At 36.5% G+C, this 26051-nt stretch overlaps 2 protein-coding genes across 11 annotated transcripts in view; one reads left to right on the plus strand and one right to left on the minus strand.

Moving 5' to 3' along the window:
* The window catches only part of LOC121661215 (small VCP interacting protein), a 25943-nt gene extending 4010 nt beyond the window's left edge, over positions 1-21933 (plus strand). Inside the window, exons 4-8 of one of the 6 annotated variants that reach the window (XM_042021150.1) lie at positions 9564-9660; positions 14088-14187; positions 16503-17485; positions 20071-20150; positions 21604-21933. In XM_042021150.1, coding sequence (XP_041877084.1) covers positions 9564-9660; positions 14088-14122 — 132 coding nt within the window. In that variant the 3' untranslated portion in view covers positions 14123-14187; positions 16503-17485; positions 20071-20150; positions 21604-21933. Of the gene's footprint in view, positions 1-602; positions 1377-9563; positions 9661-14087; positions 14188-16502; positions 20151-21603 lie in introns of those variants that run through there. The other 5 variants (XM_042021161.1, XM_042021165.1, XM_042021140.1 and 2 more) reach the window with 5 other exon arrangements.
* The window catches only part of GAS2 (growth arrest specific 2), an 81493-nt gene continuing 61619 nt past the window's right edge, over positions 6178-26051 (minus strand). For all 5 annotated transcript variants that reach the window (XM_042021118.1, XM_042021112.1, XM_042021103.1 and 2 more), the window contains one exon: positions 6178-6867. In XM_042021118.1, the coding sequence (XP_041877052.1) occupies positions 6649-6867 (219 nt within the window). In that variant the 3' untranslated portion in view covers positions 6178-6648. The remainder of the gene's footprint in view (positions 6868-26051) is intronic.

The raw sequence follows: 26051 nt of genomic DNA on the forward strand, positions 1-26051 counted from the left end.
CCCCCCCCCCCCCCCCCCCCTTCTTCCCAGTTTCTACATCTATGATGCATCAGTTTTACAGGTCTCTCAGCACTGTGTTATCCTGTACTCAGTGTCCCTTTTCAGTGCCAGTTGAGATTGTCTCCCTTCCTTCAGAGCTTACAGAAAACATTTGAACTTAGTAGGGTGATGGTTTTGGGTTTATGTATGTGTCTCTCATTACAAAAGAAACATACGGTGTTGGCATAAATACGGATCAAGTTTACTACTACTGCTATTCTAATGTAAACTTTACCTCAGAAGGCCAGGCAGAGATTTAATGAAGTATTACAATCTCTCCAAAACAATAGATGTATCTGATCATTGAAACTCAAGCTTCATAAGCCGTTATCTTTTGCCCTCATTGCCATGTATGACTCAGGCGGCAGGAGTTTGTTAAGTTGCCACTGGTACACTGCATGTCCATCGCTTGCTGGGATAAAAGGTGAATTGAGAATTGAAAGGTGAATGGAGAATTTATTGTAGTTAGACAGCCTAATGGTGTTCGTTTAGTTGAGAATTTTTCCTTTCTTTTCCTTATCTTCATACGAACCTGTGGTGTATTTTGTTGTTTGTTTCTTTAGTGGCAGGTTGGGTAACACATGACTTCTGAAGAGAAGATGATTGATGTTTACTGCCAATAACTTGCCAGTTTCTGCAGCCAAGTGGCGCTTACTCATCATGTGGCTTTTGCTGTTTATATCTGAAGACTCAGCAGTACTTTGCCATTGTGGGACAACAGATGTGGAAATACTGACTAAGAAACTATAGAACTAATTCTGAACACTATGGTTTTGCCAATTTTGTTTATTTTCCATGCATGTTTTATTGCTTCCCTGTCAAGAGTTCCTGTCAGCTGGAAGTGGCCTCCTTACATGTAGTCAAGTCAGTATGTGCATACTGTCTGGTCAGTTGATGTCTGTCTATCTGTGTATGATGACTGGCCTGAGCAAGCTCAGGTGCCCACATGTTGATTTTGATGCTTATTTCAAGCTCTACAATTAAACTTTTCTCTAAGTCCTAAGTTCTCTAAGAAAGTTGTGTGTATATATATATGTTTTAATATGTGGATGACAGCATTTCTTTTCTGTTTCCTAATGACTCTTGAACTGCTTAGGAATTTAGTGCCTTTTTCAAAAAAAGAAAAGTAGATTCATGGTGGGTCCTTACAAACGAAATAATTTTGTGAATAGTTAAAAAAAAATAGAGACCTTTTAAAATCCTGTATACTTAGATCAAGAATGCTGTTTTAGTATGTGTGTAGTAATTGTTCTCATTTTCTCATGTGGATTTCTTTTGAGTCTGTACGTATTTATAATGAATACTGAAAGTTAAACATGAAATTAAAAATCCTGTTATTAGTTGTTCTCATTTATTACCACAAGAGGGCAATGCTGCCCTTCTCAGGATTTTGAAAAACAAACAGGAGAATAGTTACCATGCCATCTCTTTGACAGGTTATTTCCAAAAATTTCTGTGTTATCTATTTAGGTGGACTACTTACAGTGCAGAAACATCTTCTTTTTCCCAGAGAGCATTCTGCATGCGTTCAGTACTGCACTTGCCCCATTTCTGACCTATAGACTATAGACCTGGCCTCAAGACTATAGAGGCTTTTTTTCCCCCCCTTGAACTATGTATTTTGTCTTTCACCTCTCAGTACTGCCTAATGTTGTCCTGGGAGCGCAGTCCTGACACAGTTTCCTGGCTTAGCCTTCAGAATTGAGTTGAGGAGAAATTTTGATATTAACATAATGGTGTTCGGGCTGAAAACAGCTCTGTCCTTGGCTGAAGAATGCCTTCAGTTTCATTTGATTGCTGGTAATGGCTCTCTTCAGTGTATTAACTGGTCATAAAAATTTTTTTTTAAGTCTAGTGAAAAGGCATTGAGTTATAAAAAAAGTATCTCAAACATTAATTTGAAATGAGAATTTCAATCTAACCTCACAGTCGGTGTCCTACAAAGACACTTAAGCAGCACTTACACTTAGTTGGTCACTTGTGATATTTCAGACTTAAAACTTTTTTTTTTCATTCTGTTTCATACTGTTCCCCCAAAACTGCAAGGGGAACAAATAACTATGTCTCTTGTCATCCAAGCCTCTGCTTGCATTAGTGCCATGGACACTTTCATTTAAAGCCATTGAAAGAACCTAGCGAAACCAATCACAGTTCCTGCTCATCTTTCTTTCCATCCTTTGTGTAAAAGCCAGAGCTGTCTGTGCTTCTTAAGAGACCTTGTTTTGAATGTTGGATTTATTCCTACAGCTAAGAAGCCACATCAGAGGATGTGGGAGCATGTTGTTCTAGATTGCGAATCACCTACAAAGCTGTTTTAAAAGAAGTTCCTATCCCATACACATCCAGTTGTCCAAACAGCCAGGCTCAACAGACTGGGAATTATTTGGGTAAATAAAAACACTTCTTGTTGCTTTAAGCTGCGTTTCAGTTGAGAGTGAAAGCAGGAACTACTGCAGATTAGTAGTGTACAGCTGGTAGCTACCTGACATGTACCATTAAACAGTAAGGCTGACAGCCATGTAGAGTTGCTCTCTTCTTAGAGATGTCTTCCCTGTCTTACTGCTTAGTGCATCACTAAGTTAATGTGAGACACAACAGTTTTGTCCTTATTTCCCCCAATCATAGACGTTTACTTCACCTCAGAGGCTGTTAAAATAAACCTGTTCATGTAGATTATGTAGACAGTTGATACTTTGTTTACATCAGTACAACTCTGTCTTTTTTCTTCATCTTGTATAGTCTTGCAGATCACCTCAAAAACTGACAGACTGAAGCCCAGTGCTGGTAAACTGGACTGAAAAGCTGACTTCCCATGAGTGTGATAGCATCATCTTTGTTGCAGTAACCAAGTGAATCCATTTGCCACTGCATATGGTTAAAATACACAGATTATGCTAGAGAGAGTGTGTTTGTAGCAAATGTCATGAAATTTGGGAAGACACAGAAGCTGTGTCTCCACAAGGATGGACAGCATCACAGTGGGCCGTGTGATGAGGAACACAGATGACTTCAGCATGTGGATTTGGCACAGTGACAACACTAAATTCTTGAGACAGAGCTCATCAGGCACAAGCAGTGCCAGCAGTTTTTCCAGTCTGGGAAAGCCTGTCCAGCCCCATAAACGTTTGTGTGATCCCACCTGTCTGTTCCACCTTTACACAACATGCCACAGGCTAAGAAAGTGGGAGACATAGCAAAGAAGCATCCCTGTACCTCCATCCCTGTCGGGTACTGCAGGGCAGCAGCCAATGAGGCAGTGAAAAGCGTAAACCCAAAAAGAACCAAACCCTTGTCAGCCTCTCTAGGAGATGCTTCCATAACACTGTGATGTGGCTAATAGCTCCTCTTCCAGATCAAAAGTGAACATGTGTAATGAATTCAGGGTTGAGTCTTCAGTTACAAGGAACTTGCTGTACCTTCCCACACATATATTGCCTTCTCATTTCACTCATGCCCACCAACAATCCTTGAACTAGCTGCCATAGATTTTCCTTCTCTAAATTCCTGTTGGAAAAAAAGGTGGTACTGCAAAGGAAGGAGCAATTATCCCTATAACAGCGATATGAACAAACCCTATCCTCAATCAGTGATGTAAATAATCCTGCTTGGAAAAAGATCTCCAGGTAATGTATTCATAGCAAGGTGACAGAATGCACTTCCTATAATGAGCAATAACAGATGTTACAGTTACATTTCCAAACTAATTCTGAATGGCTTCCAGTGTGGTGAGTCACATTTGATGTTATACAATAATAATGGTTTTTATAAATAATTTTACATAATTTATCCATTTTGAGATTAAGCACAGTTTATTCAGACAGCTCCCATGGGGTTTGGTCTACGAGGACTGAGAAAAGGCTTTGTTGCAGCTCCTATCACTTAAACTTTTTAGGACTTCAGCCTCCTCAACATTCACATTCAGCCAACTTACACAGCAAAATAGTTAAAATCACTACGTCACGGAAAATGACCTAAGTCTGTTGTGCCCCCATCACTGCCACAAGGGCTGTATGCCTTTGAGCAAGATTCTGCTGCTCAACTTTAGCTTTATAAATTGAGCCATAGGTTCCTAACAAATTTTCCAACTCCTATATTGCTACAGGACCTAATACACTACTATGAAGATACTATTTATCAGATCAGCAACACTTACCTCCAACCCCTTCTTCCAGGCTAATCAGCTTACTGCATTTTTTTGTTTGCTTTCATTTCTTCCTCTTTTATTCACACCCACACCAATGCAGTCAAAAGCAGTAAGTCCCACCTGCATGTTTTTTACATCAGGTGGTACTGGCAGTACTTTAAAATAAAATCCTTTCTAGGCCTCCCATTCTGGAACTGGCAAAGTTGAAGTTTTAAGTCAGGAAGTGTTCTAATGTGATTTTTTTAAAGACATTTGAGTACCCTGAATCAAAAAAAGATTATTTTGATAGGTATAGTCCAAGCACATAAAAGGGTCCAAGTTTAATTTAGAATTTTGATTTGGATTTACTAGGACTGTTAAAGTTTAATATTAAAATAAAATGAAGAATACCTCTTCTATAATTATCTGCTCTGATTTATTAATATGTAAACACTGTCAAATATTTAAAAAAGCAACATAAACACAAACTTAAGTCTTGGATGATGGAGATAAAGGTTGAAAATGAAGATCTTGGAAGTCTTTTCAACCTCAGTGATGTTATGAAATCCAAGTAATTATGTTTAAAAAACTAGCCCTTATTTCTAAATAAACATCTCACATTTTCATGAGTGATTTTTTTCCTTTCTCTTTTCATTTGAAAACAGATCTCTCAGTGCTTATATTAAGATAATGATTATTTTTCAGCTGTGCTACATTTTCAATAAAATGTTGCTTGTGGTCTGTTTTCTGCTTCCTTATGGAGGACATATATTGCTTCTATGACAACTGAGTCTTCCTATGGCTTTTCAAAGGATTTATTGCTTGAATATGTGTTTAATCCTCCTAGCAAGTGTTTCAAAATAAGAATAAAAGGCTGCAACTTTGGAATTATGCCCTGCTACTTTGTCTTCTGCACCAAGCAATTGTGAACTGTTTGTATTTAGCAGGTATTTTTAGATGAGGTAGGTTTTGTCCACAGAAGTGAGATACAAGGTGCTGATTTTAATAAGGCATGGAACATGAAAGATGGTCTTGATCCTTTCTAGCCCATAGACATTTTGCTGTTAAAGACCACAGGAGCAGATCATAAGACCATTTTCAAAAATTAAACATCAGAAAATAGAGAAAAGTATTAGTCAGTACTGAAAAAAACTATTCCAAGGATGCTTTTTATTTTTTTTTTCCCTGCAAAGAAAAAGTAATTTTCAATAAAATTTGGGTATTTCTGTGTTACGTTTGCCCTTACTTTGTGCGGCTCATTATTAGGACAGCAAGCAGTATTGTGTATTGTAGGCATCCAGTTGGTAGCAGCAAAGTGGAGATGAGAGATTACAAATAATACAAGTTTCAAAACGTGTATTTTAAAAAAAATTATTTCATTTGTAAATTTATACAGTCAGTGAAACAATCCTATAAAATGATTTTTCTAGGATCTTACAAGGCACATAAATTACCAAATATAAACATAGAGAAGTAGCCAAAATCATGAACTAAGCCCACATACGCCTTTAGCTATATTAGAGGTGTGTGAATGATTTATGAGAATGTGAGTCACTCTGCTTACAGGGTAATGAATATTTCACATTTAGCATGAGCAACAGAATTAAAAAGAAGGGGAAGGAAAAGCTCATATCCAAGAACAGTGCGGTGTTTTGTGACTCCAGAGGGACTTGCATCTTCTGAAGCTCCTCCTTGGGTCTGAGGGCTGTACGCCTGTTACTGCTTCCCTAATGGGCTGCAGAACATCACCTCACTGGTACAACCAACCAACTCTACTGCCTGACAGAGGAAGGGGCAATCTGTCCACTTCCCCATGCTTCTATATTGGGCAACTTCATGAAAAACACAAAGGATCTACACATAGATCGAACACTCAGCATTGTCTTCAGCTTTAAATAGTAAAATGGTGTGAAGGGGGTTCTTGGGCTTTTTTTCTTTTAAGTAATGGCTTTGAGAAGTTGTTTGGCATGCAATAAGCCATTATATTCTACTAATTAAGAAAAGATTGCAAAACATAGAAACAGTCAATTTTTATTTAATTTCAAGACACATTACCAAATAATCTCCCCAAATACCCATTTTCCACCTGCATATATATATTTCAACTAGCCTAACAGTCAGGGATTCAAAGTAATAAGGTTTTCATACAAATATATTTTATTGTGTATTTTCTTCCATTAACAGGATCTGCTCCTTTATGTAGCTCTAAGTATACATTCACATATTAAAGAGTAATAATTTGGCTAAAAATATATGTCTATTTATTATCTGATTGTAGTAATCAGCCTATCAAGGGTAATTTGCTATAAAAGATACAGTACTAGAAATAAATAGTTCTACAATTCAAAGATCTTCAAAATGGGGTGTCATTTCCAGTCTGTGTTAATTTTTCCAAAGTCCTTTTAAAGCATTAACTAAATTCACTACACTTGGGAAAATAATTTGGACCTACATACATAAAGTCCCACTCACATGAGAGGCTTATTTCACTTAATCTCCTTCTTGGTTTTGTAATGGGCAGAAACAACCAGGTAATTGTCTGGATTCATGTCCCTGAGGTTTGGAGACTTGCTCTGGATTGGAGAAGTTTTCCCATCTACTCGGGACATCTGCAGCATTCGGCATGGGTCATGCTTAAGTAAGTAACCTGCAAAAGTCTCCCAGCCTCCTCCAACACGAACCATCACATGTTTGTTGTGCAGCATCTGAAATTATATAGGCAGGAAAAAACACAGACACTCTTGAGAGGCAACCATTCACAAAGAAATCACACTTTTTCTGCTGTAAAAAACTGCTTACTTTAATTGAAAGTCAAAACCACATGATGGTAGTTTACTTTACAAAAAAAGGAAAGGAAAAGAAATAGTAGAGTGGTTTTTATTTGCAATTTAAAAGTAAATTTTAAAAAAACCTGTAAGAAAATGAGCTGGTATTTTAAACGATTTTCATATTTTATGTAAATAAATGCTACATGTTTTCCTAGTCCTATAGCATGGAGTCATTCTGTTCTTCATGTGTTTAGTAGAAATATGTCAGGGAACATGAATACTTTTAGATTATTTTTTTGAAAGTATTGTAGTGAAGTCACCATTTTATATGTCTCAAAACTGGCTTTTCTTTATGGGATAGGGGTCTATACAAAAGGAATAGTGAAGAGCAAACCACCAAAACAATTTCCTCTATCTCTGGAAAATTATAAAAAAAAATTTAAAAAAATGAAGTTCCATTTATTTTAACAATTAAGTCTTGCTCATACTACATTCTAATAAAATAGTTTAATATTGTAATTAAAACAATCCAGTGAGGTACAACAGAAGTAATTTATTTGGAGATACCAGAATTTTCTGCCTAAATTCAAATAAAATTTTTCTCCAAGTGCCAGTGTAACTTCTCCCTCGTCTGCTCTTGAGTTCAGCTGGTGATTTTACTCATTTCTCTCTTTTGTTTCTCCATACAGAACAGTCAAATAAATACCAGTGAGGTATCATAAAGCAGCACATTCATGTATTTTATTGGTTTACTTTATAACCAACATTGTACCTACCACATTGTCATTGAATTTGTGCCTTCTTAGAGAAATGTTTTAGTCTAATAAAACAATAAAGCTTATTTTAGACTTTTAAGAACTCACTTATGTGCCTGAGTGCACATCCAAGGGATTCAAATTAAACCTCACCTCTACAAATCTGAAAAAGTGCAAATTATGTAGCTAATGCCAGGTATTTTATTCATCCACACTGAAGTAAGCTATTTGCAGTCTAATTATGTATATTTTGGCAGATAAAAATTTATTTGTCCCTTCCAACCTAAATTATCCTAAAAATAAATAAGTAAAAATAAGTCTTTCTCCACCTGAAAACCAGGAAATATGCACTCCTCTTTTTCCCTTGTCATCCCTCATTAAGTCACATTTTGCCTAGCTCCCCTCTTACATAAAGGATTATACAAAAATGTTTTGGATTATGTCTACTAGTTTTACAAGTTCCAGATGATGCAACTTCAGCCATTACATATGGATTTGTTTAGGGACCAGCTCCGACTTTCTGTGTTGTCATTCTAAAACCCCAATAAAGTATCCTGCACTTCCTCTCTCTTCAGACATCATGATAATGATACAGAAAATAGACTGCTCTCTGGATTAACATCTTCCTCTCATTTTTAGGGAATTATATGTAGTAAATCACAGTAAATGAATCTCAGTTGGAAAAAACATCATAAAAAAGCTCAGCCTGAAAAAAAAGATGTCAAGAGCGTATGTTAATTGCTTGTCACAATATTTCTAGCTATGCTGCAGTTTGGTTTTAGAATTAACATACTTTCTGAATTATAAAGAATTTTATTTTAATGTTACATCTTGGGCTGTATTAAACACATCAACAGGTATCCACTTGATTTATTGAAACAACCTCTGTTTCAGATCAAAGGAACAAGCAGACTTTGTGTATACAAATACAAAAGGCATCTAAATAATCATCCAGATATGTAAATACCCAAAGGGCTATTTAAATATTAAAAATATGAAACAGAAAATGGCAGGTGTAATTATTCACTTTTCTTATTTTCAAAATTTGGCTGTCACTTCACAAACAAAACTCATCAGAGAAGACTATAGACAGCTCTCTGCAGGCAGAACATTGAGGAGGTCAGCCACGGTAAAGCTGGTGGTTTTAAGCATACACCCTTATCCTTTGGAAGTTAAAAGTAAGTGAGGTTTTCTGCAAAACTGTACTGAGTACTAAATGTCATGTACTCCTCCTAGGCAAAAACTATTATGATAATTAGAATACTGATATTTTGGGTCATGTTTTTCAGAAATCTGAACCAGATCCTTTTGCTAAAATAAGTAATTTTTTTTTTCTTTTATGAAAAGGCCCCTAGAATGAAGGATTTAAAACTCTAACCACTATATCCTTTGTTAATTAAATACACTCCTTTCAAAGCAGCCTTCTTGTTCTCCTTTTCATCTCACAGATATTTCTGTAAAAAGATGCATAACGACATCAGCTGTTCTACTTCACTAAAACACATAGCTCTTGTCATTTAGAATACGAAGTGAATTTCTTCCACCCAACTCATCTTTACTTAATTGATTGTCATTTTGCTTGTGTGTTGATTTCTCCTTTTTCTAAACTGATACAACTGTCCATTTGGCAACTGCTTCCATTTTCAAAAGCACTCCTTTCTGTGAAAAATGTAGGCAAACAAGGGTAAGTAAAGCTGAGTTAAAATGAGACTGCCTATGTCTCTCGGGATTCACTTTCTTTTCAAGCCTTTTATATTCCATTTTTAAGTGCCTTTGGACATCCTTTGAGATTTCTACCTCATGACTTTCCAATTTATTTCTGTAATAATTACCCAAGTTGTTAAACTACGTTACCTATCAAAAATCTTTTTTTTACAGTGCTTATGGAATGCTACTATAAGATGTCATGTTTTCGGTGCAGCGCTGGTAATGCAACTGGGAATAGAAAACATCTGTGATGAAGACAGACACAAAAGTAAGTGATTAGTGATTCCACTGAAATCAAGACTGCTGTAGCTCAAAACCAAATACTTCAGATATTAACATACCTTGTTGGTATGACATATATTACATTAAAACACTGCTTAAGTAACATATAATTAATACATGATTGAAATTACTTGTAGCAGGAAGGCAAGTGAATCTTGTAAAACCCTTAAAAAATCTGGGAACAGTGCTTGCAGTTAATCTCAACCCTGAGCCTTTCCTTTACACAGAGCAAAATCCTGCTCCACTCTTACAGTTTGTGCACAAAGCAAATCTCTATCAAGCCTCACAGTAATATGAAATGAAAACAAAAATTGACTTAGATTTAGTCACAGCTCAGGAAACTAGCATGTAATCAGGTTAGAAACACAATACCAAGGGCAAAATGTTTGTAAATTGTTCCTAGTGAGCTCCCCTAGAAGAGGTACAGATGTGGAAAAGCTGAGATGGCTTTTTACTTATATCTTGGTTTATAAAGGTCTGGAAGAAGCTAGGAAACACACATTTGATCATGAAGACACAGGGTGTCTAAAAATGAATAGGATGCTAAATGATTAAAGTCCTATATGATCAAAGACAAATAAGAGTATCATGAGCCTCCATCTACAGCAGAGAGCAGGCAAATGGCATGTTTGCAGTGGTATCAGGAATGATGTACCAGAAAAATCTTCCATTTGATATATCAGCAGAATATCATACTAGGACAGCACCACAGACTCCCAAAAGGGGCAACAGCAATTGCTGAAAACAGTACTCTGATAAATCTAATCTAACAACATACAGGGGTATCACTGAAGCTCAGTCAGTTGTGGGTTGTGAGAAGTACAGCAACAGCAGGGTGGTGACAGAATAAGCAAGTAGAAAATAGGATGTGGGGATGAGTAAAACGATAATAAACAGGCAGCCTAGAAGTACCCAGTGGAATGTTAGAGACAACAGTACTTGAGAGCCAAGGTGTCCTGGGGTGATTCATAGCGTTATTGTATTCCATATCTATCTCTGCCAAAAAATTGTTACCATCTCTTTCAGACCCTGCATCCAGAACCCTTGTGTATGGGGGTTGCTATCGCGGGTGTTTTTAAAATCTCCCTGCTGGGGTGGTTTGCTGCTTTTCGCCACGTGGTGTTAGCTCGCGGGCTGTTTGGTCTTTGCTCAGGCAAGGGTTCTTTTTTCCTTCCCTTTTTGGGCCCTTTTTGTTTTCCCCTTTGGCTCGGAGTGACTGCGGCGCAGGTCCCTGCAGGCCACCCCGCACCAGGAGAGAAGATGGGAGCAGAGCTCTCTCTCTTTTGTGGCAGCTTTGGGTTTGCAACTGTAGCCAATCGCAGAAAGTGCATTTCACAATTACAAACTGTTTCGAAGTGAACTTTGCAAACTCTAGCAGCAGAAAAAAAAGCAAGGGAGGTGCTGGGGTCGGGACACCCCGCGTCCCCCGACGGATGGGTCCTCCCGCCGCCACCCCACCACCACGGTGCAGAGCAGGGCACAAGCAGCGCCAGAACCCGCGAGCGGCACGAGGTAGCGGTGGTAGCGGCGCGGACCCCACACGAACCGGCAAGTTTTCATCTGCCTCTAGAACTGCTCTGTAGCTCCTGCCTTCCCAGTAGGGGCTGTCGCCATCCCGTCTCTGTTCCTGGGGCCATGCGGTCGCCTGGAGAGCGCCATTTTAGAAGGGAAGGGTGTGACGTCATATCTCCCGTGTCCTTCAGTCACACGGCCGCCTCTGGCGGGTGCCATTTTGGGAGTGGCGTTTCGGGCCGCTCTTAGTTTCTGTGGGGTTGTGAGGTCTAGCAGTTTGGTATCTAGCAGTTGTTTACTTTTTTTTCTCCTGCCTGTTGGCATTCTGTTTGTTAATAAATTTTTGTGGGTTTTTTTCACTTTCATGTACTTGTATTCATTCCTTATTAGTGGAAAGGGATTGTTTGAACCCTTTAAAGGAAGACAACTTGGTTCCAGAATGTTCTCCTTTAAATTGTCTCAAACCAAGACACAGGGAAAGAAAATTTATTTTCAGCAGGCATCTAAGAGTAAGCAAGAATCTAGCAGCCCACTGAAATCCTGAACTGATGCAGCCCATGGAATAATGAAGGATGGAGAGGGGAATCTCAGGGCAACTCACAGTAGTTAACTTGAAAGCCTGAAAGGACAAACTGGAAGTGGGACTGTTAACAATGTCCCATAAATTATGGCATCCAGCACAGCAGTGGTTTTTCTTTGATACACAGTCTGCTGAAGAGGTAGTAGAGATTGTTCCATAGTTTCAATGATAAAGAAAATTGCACATAATACCTGACCTCAGGACCTGAGATATGTACAAAGACACATATGGAAAGCAGTGTCAGGGAAACTGAGAATTTTATAGGAATGGGATAGCAACAAAGAAAGATCCGCTTGCAAGTGAAGTGAATGGAAAGATCTCATTAAGGCTGAGACATTGAAGAACAAGTACTTGTTTAGTGTAGAAGTCCCAGTTTGAGGGTGAGCATTTCCGCAGTCATTCTACATATCACTAAAGATACTTAGAAGCCATGAAGTAACATCTTGCCTTCTGCAAAAGAAATAATCAAGTGAGGAAATGGAATTTTTTCCCTTTTCACATCAAAAATGCAACATCCTCTGTCTATTTGTGCATGGCAAGAGATGAAGTCAATATGCTTGGTATAATGGCATAAACCACTACATGCACAGGAGTTCAGCCATTTATATACCTGAAGCAGCCAGGAATTGGTTTTAGGGGATGAAACCACAGCCAGGTAAATCCTGTATGGCACAGATAGCTGTTGACCTCTGGAGTTAAGGCAAAACCAGTTGTGTTAAACATTTCTACAGAGGGAAGGCATTGGGATTGACTATAGCAGAAATATTGCACTTAATGAAACTGCTTATTTCTGTTTTCAGACAATAGCAGACTCACTGAAATAATTATTCCAAGTATTCCTGCCTAACTAACTGAAATCAAGATTGAAAGATGAAATCATTTTTGTACTGATAAAAATAACACGATGGTTTGGACATTTGAAATTCTTATTCTTGATTAAATTTTCCCTCAAACCTTAAATTTAGTTTCTGATACAATTTTATAGAATTTGGAAATAGCACATGTTTCATGTCTAATTAACACTAGGTTAATCTTGGTTACTGTTTGAAAACAGCATCCTGCATAGGGAAGCACTTAGTGTGCAAGAAATAACATGGATGCAGAAGTAAACACAATTCCTGTTCATTAAGAACAAGTGAATTTCTGACAAGTGAAGGTGTTTGTGTCTTGGGCAAAGATTAATAATGGCAAGGAAAATTAATTAGACATGGGATTCATGTTCAGAATGGTATTTGTAGGTAAAGGGACTGTGCATTTCCAAGTACTTTGGGTGACATCTGGTGCACCTGATTGATGTCTGAGGGCAATTAAGGTGACGCTTGTTTCTTCCCCTCCAGACACAGTCTGGGCCAGCCACAAGGAAGACCTAGTCCTTATCAACTGAAATGTGAGATATTGAGCAGAAATCTAGTTGCTCTTAGCTGCAACACTGACTCATAAGAAATATTTTATGCAACACTCACCAGAAGAGATGATATGGCAAACAGATTAAATACATAAAAAGAAATCAGACAGAGTTTATGAGAGTAAGTGAAAGAGAAAGCATCAACTAGCAAATGGTATCTCTGGATGGAGTTATGGAAAATCATATATACTAAACAAATAATGGGGGTAGGGGGAGACTGTCTTTAAGAAAAAAAGTTCAAAAACATTAGCATGAGGCTGCTAAAATAAATTTATGAGAGATTTCTTAAAAAGAAGAAAAAGACTTTATTCTTACCTTTGAATAAAACGCCAAACAAACAGCTAATTTTCTTAATTGTAATGATTAATCTTTCTATTAGCATTTGAGGCCCTGAAAAGTTTCTTTTAAAAAAATCCAAATAGCTAAAGAGACAATTCTCTCTCACTTTCTAATGTCAACTAAGTTTTTACCCCTCAAGAAATACCTCTAAAATCATGTATTAGAGCACTGAGGTACTATTCAGAATAAGTTAGAAGCAGAATTTAATAAAAAATAAAAATAGGACTTCTGTATATAAACTGTGAACAAATTTAAAACAGAAACCCCGCTAAATACAAATAGGAATTAATTTTATGCAAACTATCAAGATTCTCCTAAGTTACATTCCTTTAAGGATATTGAGTCACTTACAGAGTGTATTTATGCGCAGAGTGATCATCTGTTTGGATTTTGCCACTGAATGCAGCGAATCTACGGTTTCCTCATGCAAATGTGCGTGGGTTGCACGTGAACATGCTCGTGTTATAGGATTGCAGAAGTACATGAAAATGTTCTTATGAATCCTGAACTGCCATCTGTTTTCTAGCTATTTTATCAAGACTCATTCTGTTTCTTCTAATTTCCTACCTCAAAACAGCCAAAAAAAAGAAAGTACCTCCTGCAACTAAATAAAAAACTGCACATCTTCATCTACAGCATTCTGCTCACTGCCTGCCTCTGGAAGTGATGTGCATGTGGTAAGTGACAGATGTTTTAAGTCCAGCACAGAGTGATTTCGGTTACCACATACATCCAACTGCAGCAATCTATGTGTTTCCCTGTCTGGACTTTTTTTTTTTTTAAAATCTTCCAAATTGCTACAAACAGCTGCTTTCAAGTGTATGCAAGATTAATGCAGAAGCTGGAGTTAAAATGCTTAATTGTTTCTTTTGTTGTGTGTCCCCATTCTCTGGGATACCAGTACAGCAAACCCAACAATAACTTCCCTGTCGTTGTGATCTTTGTAATATTTGTCACAAAAGTGACTGTTGCCCATTTTCCCCAAATCACCATCTTTTGCCTCTTGTTGAAATAAGGATGCTGCCAGTCCCTTAGTGGTAAAAATCATGACCCATAAATTTTAAAATGATGTATAAGGTATTTTGATTAATCCAACATTCAAAATTAAGTTTAGTTGAGATATGTATGGTAACATGCTCAAGTTGACCATTAGCATTTCAATTTAACATGTGAAATCCTAAATAAATAAATAAATGGCATGTCTAGAGTCATCACAACCTAACCAAACAACAATAAAAAAACCCAATCCCAAACTAAATCAATCAACCAACAAAAAAGTCAAAAAACCCCCACAAGGCCAAAGCTATGAAATACATCAGGATTGCAGTTATAAGGAAAATCACAAGGAGGCAGGCAAACACTACAATCAATTAAAGGCATGAGAAACAGGAATAAAAAAGTATATTCTAGACAAGTGAAGATCTCAGAAATGTTAGGTAGGATTTTTTCATTTCCTTGTGCAATGAAAACTAATAAAAATTAAAAATTTCCAGATACTTTAACAAGGAACTGAATGCCTTGCATTTTATGTTTGCAGATTTATCTTTAGGAAGAACTAAAAAATATATGACACTGTAGAGGTCTTCAGCACTGGTCAGTGTAACCAATACCTTGACTTTAATGGTTTTCTGCCTTCTATTAATTTATTCAAGATTAGCAGCTGCCTCATTTGGTTTTACGCTTTCAAGTAAGCAAAAGAAAATTCAATAGTTTTAAAGTGAGGGTCCCAACAAAAGAATACCAGAAAGATTTGCATTTTTCTGGACATGCTCAGAATTGTCTTCACACTTTCAGATGCAGATGCAGAAACTGCCTACATATATTTTTGGATGAAAAATTCAGTAATGCCTTTATTACTCAGGCTTTTTACTTCTTCATGGCATTACTTTGAGGAGTGGCAAGTGCTGAGGCATCAGATCCAACCCATAAGAGAAAGTAATATGTAATGACTATAATACTATTTCACTTCCCAAATTTATGAGAGATGTCGGTTTAATTATAAACTCTAAAGACATATTTTTCACATCCTTCAGCAAGTAAATATACTGTAATTCTATATTTCAAGTCTCTAGGCTTGGCATAACAAGACTTATTTCTTCCATTTCATCCGTGTACACACTTGATGGCTATTGAGTATATGTGGATAAAACATCAACATTAAAAAGGACAGTTCCCAATAACTGAGCTAAAACCAGTCAGAGGGTGGGTATGGTTGAAATTAAGAGCAGTTTTTAAGATTAACACATACATAACATAACTCCTCACTGAATGCTTGCAGATGAAATTGGTCTGTGCTCGTAATTATTGAGCTGTCTACACGTACCTGAAGATGAATAACCTATAGTGCACAATTTCAATGTGCACTAGCCCCTACCTTACCGTGACTGCAGCTTATTAAAATAAACATATAAAAATAAAGAAACAAACACAAAAGAACACCACCAACAAGGCAAACGAACAAATTTAATTAAAGTGAGACATGTAAAACTGGGGAAGTTTCAGCCATAGGACTACACTGGCCTGGGAGATCATGTACTAAAATCCAGAAATTACCCAAGAGAAGCTATAATATGCTTACAATCTGTTTATCCCTGTGCCAAAGAACAAATGTTCATTTAAAAAGCTTTTTAAAGCAATACAATATACTAGCCAGATATAAAGCCATTTGTCCTTGGTTGCTTAGTGATCCTAGAATAGAGATGTAAATAAATTAATCCAGCCTTTATTCTGACTAATTCAAAATTATGTGCTATTGTCCAGTCATCGCAAATATATTTAACAATATGGTCCTTTAGAAGGAAACTACATTTTATACTATCCTCTACAAAAAGGCTCATTAAAATGTGGCTATATTGAGGATACTGCTTCCAAGAATCTCTTCTAATAGCATCAGCAATTAATAGATAAAATTCAGATACATTTATTGTTTTTAAGGATGGTTTATACTTCAGTAATTTAATCCACCTACTTTTCCTCCATCTTTCCTCTACAGGATGTTTATTTCCTGTACTTTTCACAACCCACAAGCTTCATGGAAGTCTGCTCCTTGCATTACAGGTGAGAGAAAATTAAAACCTGCTAAAGAAAAGAAGCACAAAGGAATAAGCGGTGAAACAGAGCGGACTGCAAACCTTTTTTCAAGTGCCCCATGGCAATCCGGTACCCCAAAATGGCAAGGAGAAAACAGGGAACTGTTCTTGTTCAAATCTCCTAGCTGTCTGGTATTCTAAGGCCAGAATATTCCTCAAAGAGATGCAGTATGATTTTAGTGTTGTCCATTAGGAACTATTGCTTAACATTTACATTAAAGTGAAAGACTGCATGTGAACATTTGTTGTGGAGCAGTAGTAGCTGTTAACTCACATGCTGAAAGTAATTTGGTTGATTTGCCCAAATACCTAAGTTGCACAGTCTAGTTCTAGAGAAATGTAAATTAATTCCCAATATACTCAAAGAGATTTTCTAGTCCGACTCTCTTCCAAAAAGTTTTGGACCATGGTGTGAAGGCTTGGCCTTCAATTGCTTCTCCTCATGGTGTAGTGCAGCAGCAGGTGTAATCCCATCTCCTCCCATTAAGGCTCTGTTCTGAGTTCCTAGGTTTCCACTACTCCAGACTCCACCTCCTTCCCTTGATAAGTTGCACCTACACCCTCACTAATTATCACAGGCAGTAAGGAACTCTGGACTCCAGACCAATGCTGCTCCTGCATTATCCTGGGCTATAGAATGTATATAAAGAAGGAAAGGTACATGGACAGAAGAACAAATCATGGGCAGAAGAGTTAAGAAAAGAAAAAGACTTTTTTTCCCCCACTCATATTTATGCAATTCCACTTCTACAGCTTCATTCAACTAGATGCCCTTTTCTTCTTTTGAAAAATGCCCTCCTGGATTCATAACTGTGTATGTTCATAAGCCTGCAGGTGGAGCATGGTGAGGTAAAAAACATGAGCTGACCAACATTTAAGATTAAAGGTAATAATATGCATACATCTGTATCTGTTCTTTGTTGTATATCTGGTGAACAGACACTAACAGTTGATACTTAACATTACAGTAATTATACTGAATATTAGTACATTATACACTCATTCTAACAGCTATTTTTTTATTAATTCCAGGTTTTCCTTGCCCATGGTGGGGGAGTTGGAACTAGATTATCTTTAAGGTCCCTTCCAACCAAAGCCAATATATGATACTATATGGCTTTTTTTACTTGTACAGCAGTAATTTGAAAAATGCATCACTTGTCTACTTTATTTCACTCTTTTTCACATTATCTCCTCATCATAGTCCTGAGTGCTAGCAAGTCTCTGCTATCGTCGTCCTTTGGCCTCACTCTAATGTCAATTCACAAGAAAAAATTTCACCCTTACATCTTTTAACAACACAGTGTTCTCCCTGTTGCCAAATTCCAGCTAGATTTGCCTTTACATATAGGGTACATAAAAAATGCAAGCAGTCTTTAGTTTCATGTAAATTGACATTAAAGAACACAATAAGGAAATAAACATTTTCCAAAAAACCCAAGGTCCCAAGAAGTGAATACACTGCCAGTTCTACCCTGCAGTATCACTGCTTCCATTGACCTATTACTGGGAGAGGAGCAGCTATACCCTTCATGGGGAAATTATTTCGGAGAAGAATATTTTGGTTACTAGCATCTCTAACAGAGATAAAGGGCTTTTAATAAAAATATTAGTGAGCTGGCAATATTCAGATAATATTCCTTCAACCAATACCGATTATATTCACAAGGACTGTCAGGACTCTGTAAGGTACTTCAGAAAACCTATGCAAAGCACAGATAATCCACGATTCTGGTTGGCTGCCTACAAAGTGCTTCGGATTCCTTCTGTTTTATGATTCTTAGTTATGCTGGAAACCTTAGTCCCTGCACTTTTTAGATAAAATCTAGTAGACAAAGAACAAAAAAGTCTCAAGATGTTTTCCAGGCTTATATATGAACAGTTAAGGGCAACACCAAAATGATGAAAACAGTCACACAGTACGAGACAGAAATCTGGAAACTGTCTCCTACCTCCATCCCCTGGTTTTTAAATCAACAAAGCTACATGCATAACCAAGAAAATTACATTTAGAAAGTATCTGGAGACAGATTGTTTTATTAGATCTTGCTTGAATTAAGACTGGAGGTTATTCTTTTAAATGTACAGGCCTGAAATAAATTTATTTAACTCCATGGGTTTCATTAAAATGCCTTCTAATTTACACTGGGGTAATGAGAGGAGAACAAGGATGGCATAATTTCAATAATGTTTACACTTAGGCTTAATTTCCTTTAAATACTACAAAGCATTCTCTCAAAGTTTTCAAAATGATGTCAGTGTGAGTCTATGGGGCATGATGTTACTAAATTGGAATGAAATTATGTCACTGCAAATATATGAAACCAGCATTGTCAGTAATGAACCAAAGCTATACTAATGTGTTAAAAATTGTGAAAATCATCTGAATGGAATGAAAAATTTTAAATAAAATTAAGATATTACAGATCACAAACTATTTATCCAAGACCCCAGTCATCAGTTTTGATTATAGATCCAAATACACATATATATTTGGCTAGAGAGTCAAATCTAGTCAAGTGCCATCTGTAGTATTTTACATATTTCAAATCCACCATATCTCAAATGACTTGACTTGCATGGAAGTCTTTGGGCCAAATTTGACCAGAGTATAAATAATACTGGGAATTACATACCAAGTACATCAACTGGAGAAGAGTGCAAATGGCTGGAAATTTAAACTAGCTTGTTAAGTGGACAAAATTTACTCTTGATGCAATGTGAAAGCAGGTAATCCACAACTGGTCATGCTCCCAGCTTCAAAAAATAGCCATCCAAATGCAAGTCCAAGGTGAATTAGTTGCATTGATGAGGACAGCATGAGCAGAAGTTAACATATGACAACATGGCTGCATGGTATTTCACTGATACCAGCTTTTCTTGCTACTACTTTTTTCTTTCTTTCTTAGATCAGATTAGCACTTGCCATCATCTTGAAGCAAATTTCTAATATATTTGAACTTAAAATGGGTTTTCTCTGTAATTATACTGCCATAGAGAAATTAAGGATCTGCATTTCAGCTTAGAAAATGTATGAGTTTTATGTATTGAAGTTAACTATTTCATTTCACACACATCACTATTTTGCCACAGTCATTACAAGCATTTTTTGAATCTCCTTACCAGCACTATATATATATCCTTACCCTACTACTCCATTAATACTGAACATAACTAAACATACAAATTAGGAGTATTTAATTTCTCAGCCACATTAATAAATCTTTCTAATGTCCTAAACTGTACATATCACTTCAGAACTTTTTTTTATTCAGGCTTTTCTTCTAAACAGTTTAGCACAAAATAAATTTCAGCTGAAACCAGTCTCATCTAGTTTGATATGTTAATGTTGAATTTTTATCTGCTTTAACCCAAGACAATATATTTTACATGGACACGAAACTGCCAGAATTTACGTTTGGTAAATTTGGGCAATAAAAGACAAAATACTGATGTTCTTGTTCTCCACAGCCCTACTTTGACAGCACATCTGATACTAACTTTGTTCGTAATCGTCACTTTTTCATGAGACAGATCCAGGAAAAATCATGGTAATACTATCACTTTTGTTCTACAGAATTTCAAGTTTATCTTTGGAATGCTTTCCAGGAGTTTCCTGTACTTTCATGACACTTGTGAGTGGCTGACCAGCTGCCAAGCCCCAAAATCCATTTAAAGTGCAGTGAATGCTACCAAAAAAACCCCCACTTCTTTGGCGTGAAATTTTAAAGATAAAAAATGTATGGGGTTAAATGGAGAAGCAATCAAACTTAGAGTACACAGATTTTTCATATTGTGCTATTTTTATGTAATATAATAATATAATAATTTCAGGACTCTGGTAACTCTCTTGACACAGGAATGAATTATTTAAAGTTAATATTAGTAATTCAGTTTAGTTTTGATAGCTGCTAGCTGTAACCTGACAGCACTTCAGTTCAATCACATGGAAATTCCCTGTTGTATATATTCTAGTATGCTGGATCTCTTTGCACTCATCAGTTTTATATCTTTCTGCAAATACCAGAAGAAAGATCTTTCTAGGTTCTGGCAAAGGTCTTGGAAAGGGAAAACGTGCTAGTTGCCAAAAAGACACTGATGACTCTAACAGAGTAGCCCAGAGTTTCTATCTTTCCCTTTTAATATGTAAACTTGTTTTTGATTTAGAACTGACTCCTGGCAAAGGTGTTTTCCTCAGTGCTTATTTGTGTATAGCTAGCCTCGATGTTGACTCTCTTGTCTTAGAGAACACAAACCACTTTTCACTTACTCAGAAGCATGAATAAACTTTATAACATTCAGTCCTGTATTTCAGGACAGGAAGGCAGAGCGAACACAGCTAAGAGAACAGAAGCAGTACTTCTATTGCATGTATGCTTTTAAATAATGATTACAGTATCAAGAACTATGTAAAACTCATTAAAAAAAATTGTAGCAAAAGGAAGAGCTATGTTTAGATAAATCCAGTATGTAAGCACCAAGTATGCAAGTATCCTTGCATACTTCAATACTTCATCCTTAGATTTCACTTCCTTGAGAGAAATACTTTTTACTTATTGTCAGAATCATAGATTTTCCTTTGATAATGTTCCAATAGAGTGATAGAGAATTTAATGAATAGTTACAAGATGACTTCACACTACGATGACATTGTTTTGAGGTGGTTTGGGGGCTTTAGGGTTTGGAGGTTTTTTTGGGTTTGTGTTTGTTGGACTTGGGTTTTTGTTTGTTTGTTTTGTTGGGTTTGGTTTTGAGGGGGTTTTGGGGTTTCTTTTTCTGTTAAGGTGATTAGGTGATGCTTCAGTAAAGCCTGAAAAAGCAATGGAAACATTCTTGACTGAAATGCCTTCTCAAATATTGTCTCTCATTCATTGCTGCTACATCTGAACTGTGGGGTAGACAGTATTTCCTATGTTCCACATCTGTATGGTGTGCCCTGGCCATATCTTAATCCATGAGAAGGTAAGATGTTTTTTTTAACCTTACCTCTCCTCCTGTTTTCAGGTTATCACAGAAGAGGCACCACAACAACTCTAGCTGTATATTCCATCTGAACATTCAAGAAACCCTGTGTGTCCAAACTTATATCTATTTCATATTCTAAACACAGACCTGACTAGGAACCACTGTTGCAGTTTCTAAAATTTTCAGTTGATTTAACAGATCTGTTAAATCTTTAAAGCTTTATCCAATTTTTAATGAGGAATCAGTTTCCCAACTGGCACTGAGGAAAGTAATTTCTACAGAATCTCTGTGCGCTGATCTCTGTGTCTCTCTCTATGTGCAGTTTCTATTAAATATATGCAGTATTTATTAAAGTTACTTTTCATTATAGTGCATATGTTCTGCAAAACAGTTCTTGATTAAAAATTAGCTTACAGACATAAATATTTCAAACTCATGGCCAAAACAGAGAAGGTTAAATCAACATTTCCTTCTTGCATTTGCCATACTTAAAGTTCTCTCTTTTAATTCACCTGGACATCTAAAAAATACCAAGGTAACATATTAACCCTCCTTGATGTATTTTGAGTTGACATCACCAAAATTTTTAGTCAGAGGACTATGGTTTCACAGATAGTAGTGTGGCACATGTGCATTTGTACGCACCCATGTATAGCTGTGTACACACACACACTCTCACATAAAATACATGAAGTACACTGCTCAGGTAAGATGGGGTATAGAGCAGACCAGAGTTCCTAAATGCAAGCATATGTGTTAAGTTGGTAGATTATAACACATCTTCATAACATTTATTCCACTTCTGTATTATGAATAAAGCCAAATAAATGTGTGTTGTAAAACAAAGCTTCTTCAGATTGGAGAATCCATTAAATTAGTCTTAGCTTTTGTTCTAAAAAGACTTTGCGTTTTAAACAGTTTTTGTTATTATGTTAATCTTGAAAGTGAAAACTAATTGTTAGGACAAGACTATTAGTTTTAATTGCATAATGGATAGCCCCAAGCAGTACCTCTAGACAAAGTTACAGAGATCTTTCCCTTAGACAAGCCTTGCTAATGCTAAGCACCAGTGCTGAGAAATTCTTTCCATGTAACTTTCTTCTCAAAGTATCTCCTAAGTAGTTATTATGAATTTTGAACAGTTAAGAAACACGGATGTGAAGATCATAGTGTAAAATGTAATTATATCTATTTTCACATCAACATAATCTTTCATCATCATGATGCTCTTATTTTTGAATTGGACTCTTTAGTATTAGCAAAAAGGGGATATTACATAACAATTCCTGAAGTATTAAATGTCAATACATTCATATTCACTAGCATCTGCAAAAAATTGCTTGATGGCTTGAAGCCAAACACAGCCAGAGTCTTGGCTTCACCAAATACTCATTCACCAACCTTTTAGATACACATATATGCACACTGCCAGCCGTGAATCAAACACTTGATCTCCATATTTCCTACAACAAAGATTTCATGCTACAAACACCATGGTATATTGCATAAAGCTTTGAGCTTTAAGACATCTCCTCTGGCTCAAACCTCAGGCCAGTTTTTGAACTAAATGGAAACAGTAGAGAACAGAGTTAGAGAAGCACCATCGTAAGCCTAATCAGTATGTCACGTTTTGCTTTTCACCAGTCTGAAAGAAAGGATGTGGATGCTTTGCACATTTAACAAAAAGCCTTTCCCCTACTATTCCATATATACTTAGATACTCCAAAAGCACTGGTTGCTTACTTGTCCTCAACAGCTTTTTTGTATTGATGGGATTTCCTGAAGCACTGAGAACCAGCTTTACTTCTCAGAGATTTAATTTTTTTGGAGCTATTTGCAAGGGACTCAGGGTTAGGTCTGAATACTAAAATGATAATAGTGAATTTAAAAAAAATCCTAAACAAAACCACATCCCCTTTGCTATTACTTTTCCTCAGTTGGAAATGTGTTCTAAAATTAGGCCAGTAAGACTGTAACCCTGAGTAAATCAGCTACGTTACAGCTGAATCTGTAACAAAATTATACACAATTATCAGTACATGCAGACCAGGTTTTCATGGGCTCCTTGAAAATCTAGATTTATGTCCAGAGTTGTCTTAACGCAGGACTTTCTATAGCATCTTTTGCAAGCACTGTATTAAATTTAAACAAAAACAAAACAGGACAAAAAAATTCCACCACTCTAGCAAAGACTAAAGAGAAGGAGGGAGACTTGAGAACAAAATACACTTTCAGCATTAAATTGCCATGATATCATTCTTTGGCTGGCCAATACTTTGAGAAACTGGGGTGGGGAGGAGAAAAGGAAACAGAAAGAGGGTTCTTTGTACCCTTATGAAATGTTAAATTTTCCTTCTCCCTCTTGCCTCTCAGTAAATCATGAGGAAGTTGTTAAGTAAAATGAACCAAGAAATTTGCATGAGCACCACTGAGATTTCTGAACACCTGAGTTTTTTGCAGCCTACCATTCTACTTGATTTATGTGAGTCGGGTTTGAAGGTTCTTCACAGAATTCTGAATACTACTACGGTTCTACACCTTAGACACAACAGAAATACCTTTAAAAGAAAATTTAAAATAAAAATAAAAATTATTTAAAATACATTTAAAATGCATACATTTTGACTGGGAAACTTTTTAGGTTAGGAATTTTTAAACCCTATCATGTAGTTTAAAGAATTCAATTTATTGTCCAAAAACATATTCAAGTATTATCTTCAACTACAGTGTCTGAAACTAAGTGAGCTATATTAGTTTAACTGTGTGTATAATAGGCTAGCTAATGGCAACATGTTTCTCAGGTCTGATATGGAGAATGAAACCTGAGTAAAAAGAGTAACTACTTCAAAAAATTTCTATATGTTCCCTTGATGGAAACCAGGAGGTATTTTGGAACCTGGAGCAAAACCAGTTTAAGTGAGCTCAAATGTTTTCTAGGGAAAGCAACATGCTAGAGCAAAATGGTATTGAAATGTTAAATATCTGTGTCAGTTAAAAAAAAAAAAAAAATTATTCTCATAGAAACTCATTTTGTGACTTAGCTGGGTCATCTTTAAGTGATCTATTGATATGCTCCATATAAAACCACACTAGTAGAACAGGACCAGGAAGCCATCAGTTGGTTGCCAAGCCAAAAGGCTCTGGGTGCACCTGTCTTTGAATCTCCCTGCCACACCAGAACCACTTGCACCAGCATATATCCATCGTTATTCTAGTGGAAAGAGTCAAAATTGTGTCTGGGTTCTAGATTGAAATTCAGAGTGTAAAGATCAAGTATTCGTTGAGATCTTCATTCATAAGGAAAAATAATAATTCAGGAAAAGGAAGGGTTTCAGATGAGGGGTTGCTGGGGCAAAACATAGATGAGGTAGAAACCAGTTTGTTTACAGGTAGTCTAACACATGAAAAACTTTGACAGAGACACAAACCCATTTCCTTCATATTTACAAAATCTTTGGGATTATTAAATCTTCCTTCAAATGAGACAGGAAATTTTCATGGCTATGCATTTGCCAAATTGTTATAAACATGTCTCCTTATGAATAAATAATTACTCTTAAATACAATAAAGTTCATGTTAAGTTAACATGGTAATATGTTAAAGATGAGAAAAGCAAGACTGTCAAAGGCAGTAAACACAGCAGAGGAAGCAGCAATTTTCCTTATGCTATGACGAGACAGGTCAAGAGGCTTTAAACTGAGGGAGAGTTGATTTAGATTAGATATAAGGAAGAAGTGTTTTACAATGAGGGTGGTGAGGCCATGGCACAGGTTTCCCAGAGAAGCTATGGATGCCCCATCCCTGGAAACATTCAAGGCTAGGTTGGATGGGTGAGCAACCTGGTCTAGTTGAAGATAACCCTGCTTAAAGGAGGGGATTGGACTTGATGACCTCTGAGGGTCCCTTCCAAACCAAACTATTCTATGATTCTATGTATGATAAGACCTTAATGCAAATTTTAAAATTACTTAATGTCATTTCAGTATTATTTACAAAAGCAATCACAACTTAATAAGTAACGTAAATGGCATGTTTTGAGCAAAGTTCTGTCTCCCTTCTGAATTTTAAAAGCTTCAGACAGAGTTGCATCTACTTGGTTAGACAAGAGGTGTATTCTTAGGACTGAAAAACCTAAAATACCTAGTAAAATATCTAATAAATTCCATAGTATATATTTATCTAAATAGAGTGTTTGTAACAACTAAAGCACTTCAGCATCTGTTGTCATGATTGAAATATTATCTTGATAAAGTAAGACAATTTTAGTGTCCTGGTATGTGGAATTTGGTGGGAGAGGCTTGAGCTGTTTTTCAAACCTTAAGGTAAATCCATTTCTGATGAGTTGAAAGAAAGGCATGACAGTACACCACAAAGCAATCTGAATCAAGTGATGCTGATTTATGACTTGACAAACAGTCTATAGCTGGTCTTCAGTTTAGTAGTTGCTGGTTTTTGGAAAATACACTTAAGGTAACAGTTGACTCTG

Source organism: Corvus kubaryi, unplaced genomic scaffold (genome assembly GCF_017639235.1).
Source record: "Corvus kubaryi isolate FWS band 111438036 unplaced genomic scaffold, C.kubaryi_AGA036_p1.0 125, whole genome shotgun sequence".
In the NCBI taxonomy this organism is placed as follows: Eukaryota; Metazoa; Chordata; class Aves; order Passeriformes; family Corvidae; genus Corvus; species Corvus kubaryi.